A 12,469-nucleotide genomic window follows, 5' to 3' on the forward strand; every position below is an offset into this window, starting at 1 on the left:
TAGGTATATATAATGCAACTTCAGTTCAGGCAGCTGGACACAAAAATACCAAAGCTTTAATCTTTTGGTCTTACCAATTAACAGATACTTTCTGATTTTCAGCTTAATCGTGGTCTTTCAATTAAATGTAAAGGCTTCATTTGAGGTTTTGCCACTATTTAACAGCAGATTAAAGCAATAAAGAGTTTGTAATTAAGTAATGCTAAATTTGAGATGTAACAACTTCATTAAAAAAGAGCAAAACACACTCCATTCTTATTTCATGGTATCAAAGGGGCATTACGTGGAAGGCACAGATTGGTTTGGTGGCAACCTTAAATTTCGGGGGGGTGGTTTGGGGGGTTTTCCCTCCTTTTGGCTTTCAGTTCTGTCCCACTTTTGGCTTAAAATATATCCCTTTGTTACACAATGTCAGTGAAATTTGCATGGTTTCACTGATTGCAAGACCTCTCAGTCAGTTCTTTAACCTTTAGTATTTTGGCAGTTTATAATAAGCCTGTTTGATAGTGTGGACCATTAACATGTACATTTGTAGCTGAAGTTATTCATATTATAATTTCAGAATTTGTTTGGAAGCAATAGTCTTGATGGAGGAAGTAGCCCTATGGTAAAACCTAAAGGAGATAAACAAGTAGAGTATTTAGATCTGGACCTAGATTCGGGAAAATCTACCCCACCTCGTAAGGTAAGCAAATCTTCAACTCTTGCATTTCTGCTATCAAGAGTTTAAAACTTCTTCACAGGTAGTTGCTGGGAAGGAGGGAACCTCCAGCAAGATCATCTTAACTAGTTTGTCAAATAGTCAAGCGGAGAGCCTGTGTTGGACCTTTTAGAGAAACATGTGCTTGTTCTACATCTGTTTGGGACATCTACTCATTTTTATTGTTCATTCATTGTAACATACATTTTTTTTTTTCTCTTTCCTTTCCTAGAAAAAGAGCAGTGGCTCAGGCAGCAGTGTGGCAGATGAGAGAGTTGATTACGTTGTAGTCGACCAGCAGAAAACACTAGCACTGAAGAGCACAAGAGAAGCATGGACTGATGGGAGACAGTCTACAGAATCTGAAACACCTACGAAGAGCGTGAAATGAAAATACTCCTTTTTCTTCAAAGAACAGAAAGGAGTGAATTTTGAAGAATTACAGAACCACAGTGGCAGTGTTGTTCGACTTGTACGGGACCTGATTCAGTGGTGTGTGAATAGGTTCTTGACTGAATAGGATGGAAGCCAAAGGACACTTTCAATATATGGAAGGAATTTTAAGATCATAAATCAGCTCTGTGGTTTCTGGAAAAATGGCAACTTGTAAATAACATGTAAAATAGCATCACTTAGTTTTCAGAAAGCCTTTTGTTCTGTAGTTAACACATTTTTTTTTGTAGTATTACTATGTTTATGCACTTTTTCAGTTACAATGTTGGTTCAGGTATTCCCAGTTAGTGTATCTTAATGCCTAATTCATCAGGAGAATTATTTTTTTTCCTTACACTACTTTTCCTTGCAATTTTAGGTTAATTAAGCTACATGTAGATACAGAAATTAATATTTGAACTTCTTTTTAACAACTTAAAGTCAATTTTGCGGAAGTACTTTCACAATTGAATAATCTACTTGAAATGCCAAGAGATGACCGTTAGTTACGTACTTGTTTCTATTTAATACACGCAAGATTATTGGAAGTCTGCAGGTTACCTTCCTAACAAAAATTGCTGTGAGTTAATAATAATGAACTGTGCTGGGTTTAGACCTACAATCCTGGCTTACATGTTAGTTGTTAGTGGTGGAACTTCCATTGTATTTTATTAATGACAGTGTTCTGTGTTCAATAGGTGAAGATTCTGCAGGGTGGGATCTTACACTTTTAAAGACTGAATAATTAAATATCAAGTAAGCCTGCAAACCACTGATGGCATGCAGTAATATTGTGATCTCACACTTATTAACAAGAAATAACCTTTATATTATTTACAGAAGGTAGAGTATATAAATCAGGTACGTACCAAGCACTGTTGTGCTAATACACTGATCAGGTTTAGACAATAAGCTTTAGTTTTGTACTATCTAGAAGTTCTAATGTCAGTTTTCAGTTCAAGATTAATGGGACAGTTTGACATCACTGTTTGTAGTACTAGCAAAATACTGTGATTTTTTAATTAGACATTAATTCAAATGGAAAAACTATGTTTTGACACCATAGTGCCCTTCTCATGATCTCTGTTTTACTTTAATCTCCTGCTTGGCCTTATATTTAAATCCCTATGCAACTGATGTTTTATATCTCTGTTTTTAAAATTAGATAATATACTTAAATGATCCCCTTGTAAATCATTTGTTCCTCTTTCCTGGTACAGGATTTTAAGCTCTGTATACTGTGATCCTTTATTTTACTATGCCAGTTCCAAATAATAATCTGCCTTGGTTTAGAAACACTTGTTATTTGGAAGAAGACAGAGGTCTTTGAATACGTGAATGAGTTAGGTCTAGATAGAAAACTTACTAACACTTTTTTTTTCTTTTTTTTTTTTTTTTTACACAAACACCCTCAAGTAAGTGGTTGATTTTATTTTCCTGCCCAGGTGTTTTATTTTGTCCAGATGATTTAAAAGTTGAGCATAGAGCTGTGCTGTTTTCCAGCATGTTGGCCTTTAGTACTGTGCCTAATCTACAACTGGTTGTTTCTCTTCCCTCACAGCCACAATCTACAGTATGTAAATTACCTTATTCTTAACAAAGGTTCTTTCTAAATTAGTAATATTCTGATGCTTTGAATGTTCATTTTAAGAAAGAAACTAAACACAATGCATTTTGAAGTGAATTTTAAATAAATCATGTTGTTCAGTTTTGATGTGTAAACTCTGTCCTGTGAAACACAAACCAACGTTAGTGCATCTATGAAGGTGCCTGGACACTAACCACACTTTTCAAAATTATAGATTACTTCTTAGTACCTCTCAAAAAATACCTACAGCTAAAAGAGTGCTCCTAATGAAAATCCAATTTAAAACTCTGCACTGGACAGCTAAATAATCTGAATTCCTAGTCTTCTGGGAACCAGAAGAAGTAATGTGAGCCAGGGGCCTTGATGGCTCAATCAGAAGTAGCTCAAATCTGTAGAGAGTCTGGAGTTGTAGCTCAGCTCTGCTTTGACAGTCTTCCTGTCCAATAACGAACTCTTCTTCAGTGATGTGACCATTGAAGCACCCATTAGGCATGGTGAGTAGTAGTAACTAATGTCATGACAGTTCTCTTTTAGGACACTGGCTTTATGCATGTTAGCAGTGTAATGACAGCAGTGCCCTCCACTGCTGAGGTGCCTGCAATTCATTAGCAGATGTGGTTAGATAATCACTTTGCTGTTTATTTTACATAATTGTTTTGGTGCTTCCCACCGAGAAGAAGCATCCATAGTGTGGACTCCTGTGCTCATGTGTGCACCCAAGGAGTAAAATTATCTTGGAATATTTCAGACTCCTGTTTCTTCACTCTCTCAAGCTTGATTACTGTTAGCCCTGTGTAACCTTCAGTTACTACCTTTGTGCAGACACTCTAGTTGATGGTGGAATGGGTGCTGGTGGAAACTCCAGTATAGGTATCGATACAGGAGTGGTTTGTGAGCATTGTTTGTCAGGTGTTCTTCAAACAGGTAAGTTCTTATTTCACTAAAACAGGATGCTACCAGTATGTCAGTCTTGTCATGAACAAGAGTAATTTTTAACTGCAGATATATATGTGTAATAAATCTTTCACAAATACACAAAACCGTGTTCACAAAAATCAAAAAGAAAAACTTATTTCCTTGTGCACTAAGACGGATTCTAAAGATGGTTTGGTATCACTTCATGCCATAATTGGAATAACATGTTATCTGGTAACTAATGGCCACACTTTCACACACCGTAGCTTCATGAAGTGTGCAGGTGTAAACACAGCTGTTCTGTTCTGCTAAGGATTTGTAAAGTGCCACTAAAAAGGATGAAAAGACAAAAATGTTATCGTTAGTCTTTTTTACTTTACTGAGATTTGTAATGAGGTAAAAAAGGAATTGAAAATCTGTCCACATATGGCAGTTGTGACATACTGCCACACATAGGGTGTACAGGGCGATTGCTGTCTTGCCATTTTAATGAAGTAATTTAGAATACATTGCTCTGTGTAGCTAAATAGGGAGTGATGGGCAGCTCTGTAGCTTTCACGTTGCACTGTGCGTTAAGCAAGATTTTTATCACAATCAAATTTTAGCTTACTGTTACTGACTGCAGCAGGCAGTCTATATAGAACTGACCTCCACTTTAAATGACCTCCACTTTAAAAACTGCTTTTCATAGAATCATAGAATCATAGAATAGTTAGGGTTGGAAAGGACCTTAAGATCATCTATTTCCAACCCCCCTGCCATGGGCAAGGACACCTCACACGAAACCATCTTACCCAAGGCTTCGTCCAACCTGATAGCAGAATAGACTTCACAACTCGTTGAAGTTGTAAAGTAGGTATGCTTTATTCAGCTGAAGGTGCACGGGGGATTGGTCCTCCAAAAGGCATGTGCGCCTCAGTGCCGTTTTCCTTCTACATTTATCCTGTAAAGTCATACATATGTATTACGTTGCACAATACGCCTATACATATTTATATTCTATCCCCGCTTCGTATTATAATGAGCTAAAAGGCTCTCCACGCATGTGCAGTGCCTCCTGGTTGTCTTAGGCAGGGGTCTTCAGATGAAGTAAACGAGTCTTCCTCAGGCTTGAACGTGGTCCTCACGCATGCTCTTTAGGAGCTGGATGGGTCTGGTCTATATCCAGCTGATTTAATGAGCTATTCTCTTCATTAGGAGGTTCTGTCCTGGTCCTGCCTGATAAGGCATTTGCTGAGCTTGTCAAAGAAGCTATAACTTAAGCAGTACCCCCTTGTACAACCCCTCTGTACAGGATAGGCCACATCAGTTTCACAACCTGGCCTTGAACACTGTCAGGGGTGGAGCATTCTATGTATAGATAAATATAGAATATAGATATAGTTGTCTTGCAAAAATACTTTGGAAACTCATCAGCCCTGGACACACCTTGTATTTCCTTCTTTACTATAGAGCTTTATGTGATAAAAAGCCAAAGGTTATTTATTTGTTCAAGGAAAAGGTGTTGCCATACAACATCAGTGTGCAATTTTAGAAAGAACTAACATCCCTTAATCTGTTTGGATATTTCACACTTGCAGCTCTTAAGCTGAGCACTATCCACAAATTAACTTAAGTTTGGAGATTGTCCTCTCTGTTTCTTGCAGCTGCTTCTGTTTGTCCAGCAGTTAGTGTAATCAGTGTTTCACAAAAGCCTGTCTTCATTGGTTGTAGATGGACCAAGTACAAAGTTGTGAGGGGTTTGACTGGCTTTTTGTTCTATCTGAAAAAGTGTGGGTCTCAACCTCAGGAGGTGCAGATAGAGACAAAAGAGAAAAGGTGCTTGAGAGGTATGTGAACAATGTCTTTGACACCGAAAGTTTCCTAGTATATGTTTATGGTTCTTGATGTTAATTTTCAGTAACAAAAGTGGGAGAATAGCAGGTACTGCATGCATGATTAGTTGAAAGGTTTTTTCCCTTCGTGTTAGATAGAGACTATTCTGATGCCAATGGTTTTCTTTTTAAATGGTCTTTAAAATGTTCATGTTTTATTTGAAAGGGACAATCTTAGCTTTATCATCTTTGTAAGAAACAAATCGGCTGAAGTGTACAGTTTTGTACTCTGCAGTGTCTACACACATGATGTCATAAGCACTAAACATTTTGGTAAATGCAAAATAAGTATTTTGCTGTGATGCCTAATTTAGTAAACCAGTAGAATTATTTTCCAGTTTCTAAACCACAAGGCATGGGCCACTGCTGTTTACTTTTGTGCTGAAGAGCAAAAAGTAAATGTTAGAAAAATTTATTAATTTTGAAATGGTTTAGTTTACTATCGTAAAAGAGAATAAGACAAAAACCTATATATTTCAAAACATAAAATACCAAGTTAAAATGGAGACTCTCAAAATTTTCTTGCAGTTACAAGGTCAGTATTTGTAATAATCATCGTCATCCACTTTTGAAGATTCTTATGGGATCCACCATTGTTGCCAAGCCTTGTCCTGGTAGGTCTTACCTGCAATGGAACAATAAGAAAATGTCTCTCATCAATTTTCAGAGGCTAATCCTACTATTATGAGTTTATTAAATGCTGTTTGAGATTCTCTTTGGATGGTGCTAGGTGCTAGTGTGTGTATGTGGGGCTTGCACAGGATACCAAGACTTGATTGCACTTTGGGAGAGGGTGTGGAAATTCAGTCTTCTGAAGATACTTAAAAGGTGCAGTACAAAGTGGAACCAGAACAGACTGAACACTTTTTAAGTACAAAATAAAATGCTTTTGATTTGGAAAAATAAAAGGCTTGCAGTAGGGCATCTCAACATTTTATTCTAGCTTAGGTGTAGACATCACAGGATTGCTGAGCTGTTTTTGACCTAGGTGTAGTGTGCCCAGTGACTACCTGTATAATCTAACAGTGTCACTAACTACATATCCAAGGAGCAATACTTAAAGCTACGGGTAAAGTACAGATTTGTACTCTAAAACCCTATTTACAAAAAATATGTTGGTATCTGGAAAGCTAATCATTGATACTGAAACACGAGTAAATACAACTGGGCAGCTGAAAGTTGTCTTTACTACATTTTTAATCAGGTGGCCAGAATAGGAGAAAAGTACAGTTATGCATTATGTTTCCCGAATTCCTAACAGACTTTATGTTAGATTTTGTATTTTTATGCTTTTTTTCAGGGAATATAGAGAAAGGAATCACTACTTGTTGCTCTGCACTTGTGCTGTGGAATTGCTTGTAAGCAGCACAGGCTTACTGAAATGTTTGTTTAGGATTTCCCCCCCATCCCCACCCCTGTTACCTGTTAGTGGCAAAGGATGCTGGCCTGGGAGCTTTGGAGATGCTTCAGACTAGCCTGCTGGAGTACCTCATTTTGTGTTTAGAGTTAATTGCATTAAAATCATGATTCAACCCTCTGCTGAGGTTGATTTCATAATAATACATATAAATCATGATGTACATACTTAGGTTTGGTTGGTTTTTTTAATTAATCACAGTTGAGACCAGAATGTTGTGCTCAGAGTGAGGCTCCATAATCTCTAGTCAGGCATGGGGCAGCATTTTCAAAAGGCATTCAGTGTAACAGGGTTGTGAGATCCACAAGCATGCAAGTCTGATCTTCTGAGGAGCAGACTTTAATATTCAAGGCACTGGTGTATCCTGTTTAAGTAAGTAAAAGTTCCAAGAACTTTTTCAGAATAATCTCATTTCTACTCAGGTATGTAAATATAAGTTTAGGATCTAAATTATAAAAATACTCTTTGTGTTGTAACTATTTTTTTTCCCTGCATAAATGATGATTCTGAAGACATGTTTACCGTTAGTTCTGTTCACTTGACAGCTTAAGGAGGAAGGAGTAGACTTGGCCCTCAGAGAACTTTTGAAAATAAGTTAAAAATTAAAAGAAAATAAGCTGATGAGGCCCAGGTTTTAGCCTCTGATCTGCCTTGCAGTGAGCTCCCTTCCCCTTGTTACATGATAGAGTGCAGCTACCCGATTTCAGTGCTCAGTTTAGAAGTGGGGACAGAAATTCTGTGGACAATGTCAGAGGTTCCAACAAGCTCTGGAAAAACGCTGTGCTTAAAAATTAGTTGGTGAGCCAGCCATTCAAGCTCCCCTGGGATACAGTCCCCTTGGAAGTGTTTGGCAAGAAGGTGAACAGGTACTGGTTTATGGTCCAGTCTGGTCTTCAACCTGTTTTTGTGGAAGCTTATTCTGGACCTACTTTTGTGATAGTGCCCCTTGTAGTGTGTGACAGGGCACACAGATTCCTTAACAGTTTCAACCATTTTTTGTCAAGATGTACTTGCATAAAAGTTCAGGGATAAATTTCCATTTGCTAGTTCTAAAATTTTACTTTAGGTTCTCTTTTAGTAGGTGCATTGTGTAGGAAGTTGGAAACTTTAAATGAAGCAAGCAGTTGCAGTTCCATAAACTGGGACGAAATTTTGCTTAAACAAAACATAAAATAACCCCTCAGCCCTTTAAAAAAAAAATCCCTACAACTTTATTTCAAGTATATATCTTTATTTAGTATTTTCTATTTATAAGTGACTATCTTCAGGTGAACCACAACCATGCAGACCTTTTCTGTTTCCTTCAGAAAGCATCCCTTCAGATCACTCTCAGTTATGTTGGCTGGGGATTTCTGCTCAGGGCTGATGAAATAACTGTTTGGCTGACTCCCTTCTGGCCGGGTGCTTCTCTAAAACTATCAGTTCTGGCCACACAGTCTCAGATTTTTTTTTTATTCTCTTAATAGTTTTTATTTTCCCTGCATCATGATGATCTGAATAGAAGCTCTTATATTTTCCATAAGACACTTAGTTCTTTGGTGAAGTATTACTATGATTTCCTGTGTCTTTTTGGCTTTCTTTTTCCCCCAAGTATTCTCTTTCATTAAAGGAGTTTTGAAAACTAATTTATAATAGCTGCTCTGTTTTTCATAAGTGAGAAGAAGTTTTCTTACCAAATAATCTCTGTTATTCAGAATAATCACTAATGCAGAAAGGAATTCAGATGATGTGTACAAACTGGTAACTTAAAAGAAGTGAGTAATACAAAATGTGTATTCATGTCTGATACCAAGGACTTGGAAAATGTGTAGCACAAAGCAAGCACAGTCTACAGCACACGTAAGAATACACTCTTTGCAATAACAACTGTATTGGAAGCCTCTGTATGTCCTATGTATTCTGATCTGTAGAATGTAGATACAGTTACAGAAAAGTAGGGGTAGATATTGCATTTTTTCATAGGAAAAAACCCAATACATTGCTGCATTTTGGCTGAGTCTTTCAGTCACAGCAGCATGCAAATAAAACCTAAAAGCATTTTCTTTTTTTTTATATTCTGGGTTTCTTCTCTGAGAGTGCTGCTTGTTAAAGAATCACAGAATCATAGAATAGTTAGGGTTGGAAAGGACCTTAAGATCATCAAATCCCAACCCCCCTGCCATGGGCAGGGACACCTCGCTCTAAACCATATCACCCAAGGCCTCGTCCAACCTGGCCTTGAACACTGCCAGGGACGGAGCATTCACAACCTCCTTGGGCAACCTATTCCAGTGCCTCACCACCCTAACAGGAAAGAATTTCCTCCTTATATCCAATCTAAACTTCCCCTGTTTAAGTTTTAACCCATTACCCCTTGTCCTATCACTTCAGTCCCTAATGAAGAGTCCCTCCCCAGCATCCCTATAGGCCCCCTTCGGATACTGGAAGGCTGCTATGAGGCCTGCACGCAGCCTTCTCTTCTCCAGGCTGAACAGTCCCAACTTTCTCAGCCGATCTTCATACCTGAAGATTTCTGTAACAAGTATCAGCAGTTGGCACTACATGGGGTATGTTTTTTGCATGGGTAAATTTTATTGACGAAAAGGCTTGTTTTAAACTGGGCGCAAGCAGAGTCTGACATGCTATCTGGATGTGTTGCTGCTACCAAATGTTCACTGGTTTGTGGTTGTGCAGAAAATGCATACCACTATTTTTGTAGACTGCTTTTTGAAGATAGACCTAAAACATGGTAGGCTTACAAATGCTTATTACAGTTTGTTAAAACACTGCAGGTGCTGTTTATTTTGTATGGAGTTGCAACTTTGCTAGGATGGTTACACTGTAATCTGAATGTCATCTCCACAGTACACAACATTTAAAGAGCACATGGATAGAAGTTTATACATTTGTATGTGGTAAACTCTAAAATGTTTTGTTGCATTAACAAATCTACTGAAATTAATATATGGAATCTTTTGCATGTGTTCATTTTCTGTGTGAAGTTTTTGTTTGGTTTTACAGTGAAAATCAATGATTCTCGATTATGATAAAGCTATACCTTTGCTGAGGGGCACAGGTTTTCTTTATTTTGGTTTGGTTTTTGTTTGGATTTTTTTGTTTGCTTGTTTTTAACCAGACATAGCATGATTCTGATGGCTGGTTTGAGTCTGTGTGTATATATACCACCTGTTGCCTGCAGCACTATTAAGACTGGAAGAAAAATGATGGTGACAGAAAAGAGATGGCTTTCAAGTAGGCCTGATGGTAATTCCCTTTGGATAGTCTAGCTCAATGTCAGCATTGTGAGGGGCTGACAGAAGAACTGTCAGTATTTAATTTCACCTCTGTAGTATTTTACTTTTGTGTTTTAAGCTAAACTTCGAAGAACAACACAACCCCCCAAGATCTGAGTGCAAACCAGGCTCTCTCCCATCTCGTACCTTCTTGAGTCCAAATGACTGCCATTTGTCTAATGGTGTGACCACAAACAACTCTTATTTCATTCCTTCCATTTCCCAAAATTTGGGAAGATTTATAGTGTTGATACACGTACAGCAATGCTTATTAGTGTGATTGCTGCACAACTAATAGTATCATTTAGAGTTGCTCTTACTTCTGGTGTTTCTTGTTTAGCAAGAAGTCATCTAAAGAATATTAATTGAAGTTGTGATTACACAACTGAGCAACAAAATTGAATGGAAAGACGTGTTGCCTGAGAGATTTGACAAAACTCTGTAATTAAACTGTTCTTTACTAACTTCATAAACATGTTAATAATTAGTTGTTTCTACAATTTAGTACTGGCTGAGGGAGGATTTTTTTCCTTACTGTGTATTTGACCGTATGTTGTTCTTTAGCATATTAGTAACCTCTATCATGAGCTGCTTTACGCTGTTGATTGCTTTTAATTTAAGGTCTCCATATTTGGGCTCTGTATGGACTGTTACAGTTTCGTGTGTTTGTGAGCATGTTCATGTTAACTTGAAAAGTCCTTGTTCCTGTTTTGGCTGGGGTTTCTTATTTGGTTTTGGGAATTTGTTTGTTGGAGGGTTTTTTGTTGTTTGTTGGTTTTGGGTTTTTCTTGACATAGTCATCTGCCCTGCTGTTAGGACTTTAAGAAATTTATAACCTTTAGTCTCACTTTCCACCTTTGGCAAGATTTTTTTTTTTTTTTACTATTATTATTATTATACTTGCCCCTGTCCTTGTTAGAAGTATAACAGTTTGGGATTTTTTGCCTCTAGCTGAGCCTTATCCTCTGAGCATGGTGGAGATTTTGGTAACTTTCTGCTGTTCCATAGCATGGTTCTCTTCACTTGAAAATAGCTTGTCCAAAACTGATATAGGAGTTGACTCCTAGTGATACTGCTTGCTTGCAGTGATACAGCGTCCATGGCAACTTCAAGTGTTGGTTTTGGCTGGGATAGATTTAATTTTCTTCATAGTAGCTGGTATGGAATTATGTTTTGGATGAGTGCTGGGAACAGTGCTGGTAACACAGGGGTATTTTTGTGACTGCTGAGCAGGGCTTACACAGGGTCAAGGCCTTCTCAAACTACCCCACTAGTGAGTAGGCTGGGGGTGACACAAAGCTGGGAGGGGAGACAGCCAGAACAGTTGACCCCAACTGACCAAAGGTATATGTCAGACCATATAGCATCATGCTCAGCATATAAACTAGGGGGAAAGTTGGCCAAGGATTAGTGAGATTTGAATGAACGTGGTGGTTTCCTCCCTTCTTCCCTTATTAACTTGTCTCATCTTCTCCACTAAGCCGTATCTTACCTGGCAATTTTATTCTGATTATAAAAGATGGTGTCAAGGTGCTGAATCATCCTCGCCTGTCTTCCAAAATTCCTGACTCCTTCCCAAGGAACTTTACCCCCGTTTTCTTCACCAGTGATCTCCCACATGTGGTTTTGTTCAAGTGAAGGGAAACAAGGGTGCAAAATGGGGGAAGAAGGAGGAGGGTGTAGCTTGCTTCCCACCTTCACCTACACTCCACATCACACACACAGCACTGCATCATCTGAAGCGACTCCAGAAGAGGAGAGGGGGCAGAAGCCAAGGCAGAGCAGATCAAAACTGGACACACGACTGCTGGAATAGTATAGGCAGCTAAACTAATGCAATTTAGTATAATTTGTTGCTGCATATCTTTAAAAGTTAAAGCTGTCTCCCTGAATACAGCGAAGAGCCTTCAACAAAGCTCAGGGACTGTGTTTCCATGGGTGATAAGAAACTGAAACAACTAGTGGGAAAATATGTCAGTAAATTTGTTACTAGTTGAGAAGTCCTATTCTAGGAAAACTGAAATTCTTCTGGGAAGTTACTGTTCTAAGTAGTTTTGGCAGAAATGGAGTGATGCAGGCTTTTGGAAATGTCAAAGCTAATAATTATAATTTCAAAGAAATTTTAAAGAAAGTCCATTTAAAAAATAATAATACCCCCCCTCCCCCCCAACCCGCACACTAATGGAATGAAGAGTTGTAATAACCATCATGGAGATGGTCTCAGTTTAGCTGTACCTACATGATTACAGTAGTTAATCAGGGTGCTGGAGA

General features: G+C 38.1%; 1 protein-coding gene across 11 annotated transcripts in view; it reads left to right on the plus strand.

The window, feature by feature from the left end:
• The window catches only part of GAB1 (GRB2 associated binding protein 1), a 98,049-nt gene extending 95,206 nt beyond the window's left edge, over window positions 1-2,843 (plus strand). For 10 of the 11 annotated variants that reach the window (XM_061354128.1, XM_061354133.1, XM_061354132.1 and 7 more), the window contains 2 exons: window positions 563-685; window positions 933-2,843. In XM_061354128.1, the coding sequence (XP_061210112.1) occupies window positions 563-685; window positions 933-1,091 (282 nt within the window). In that variant the 3' untranslated portion in view covers window positions 1,092-2,843. Of the gene's footprint in view, window positions 1-562; window positions 686-932 lie in introns of those variants that run through there. The other variant, XM_061354135.1, reaches the window with a different exon arrangement.
• The last annotated feature ends 9,626 nt before the right edge of the window (window positions 2,844-12,469 follow it).

The sequence above is a fragment of the Neopsephotus bourkii genome, unplaced genomic scaffold, assembly GCF_033783945.1.
Source record: "Neopsephotus bourkii isolate Nb327-2 ecotype Australia unplaced genomic scaffold, CSIRO-AGI_Nbou_v1 NB_718, whole genome shotgun sequence".
In the NCBI taxonomy this organism is placed as follows: Eukaryota; Metazoa; Chordata; class Aves; order Psittaciformes; family Psittacidae; genus Neopsephotus; species Neopsephotus bourkii.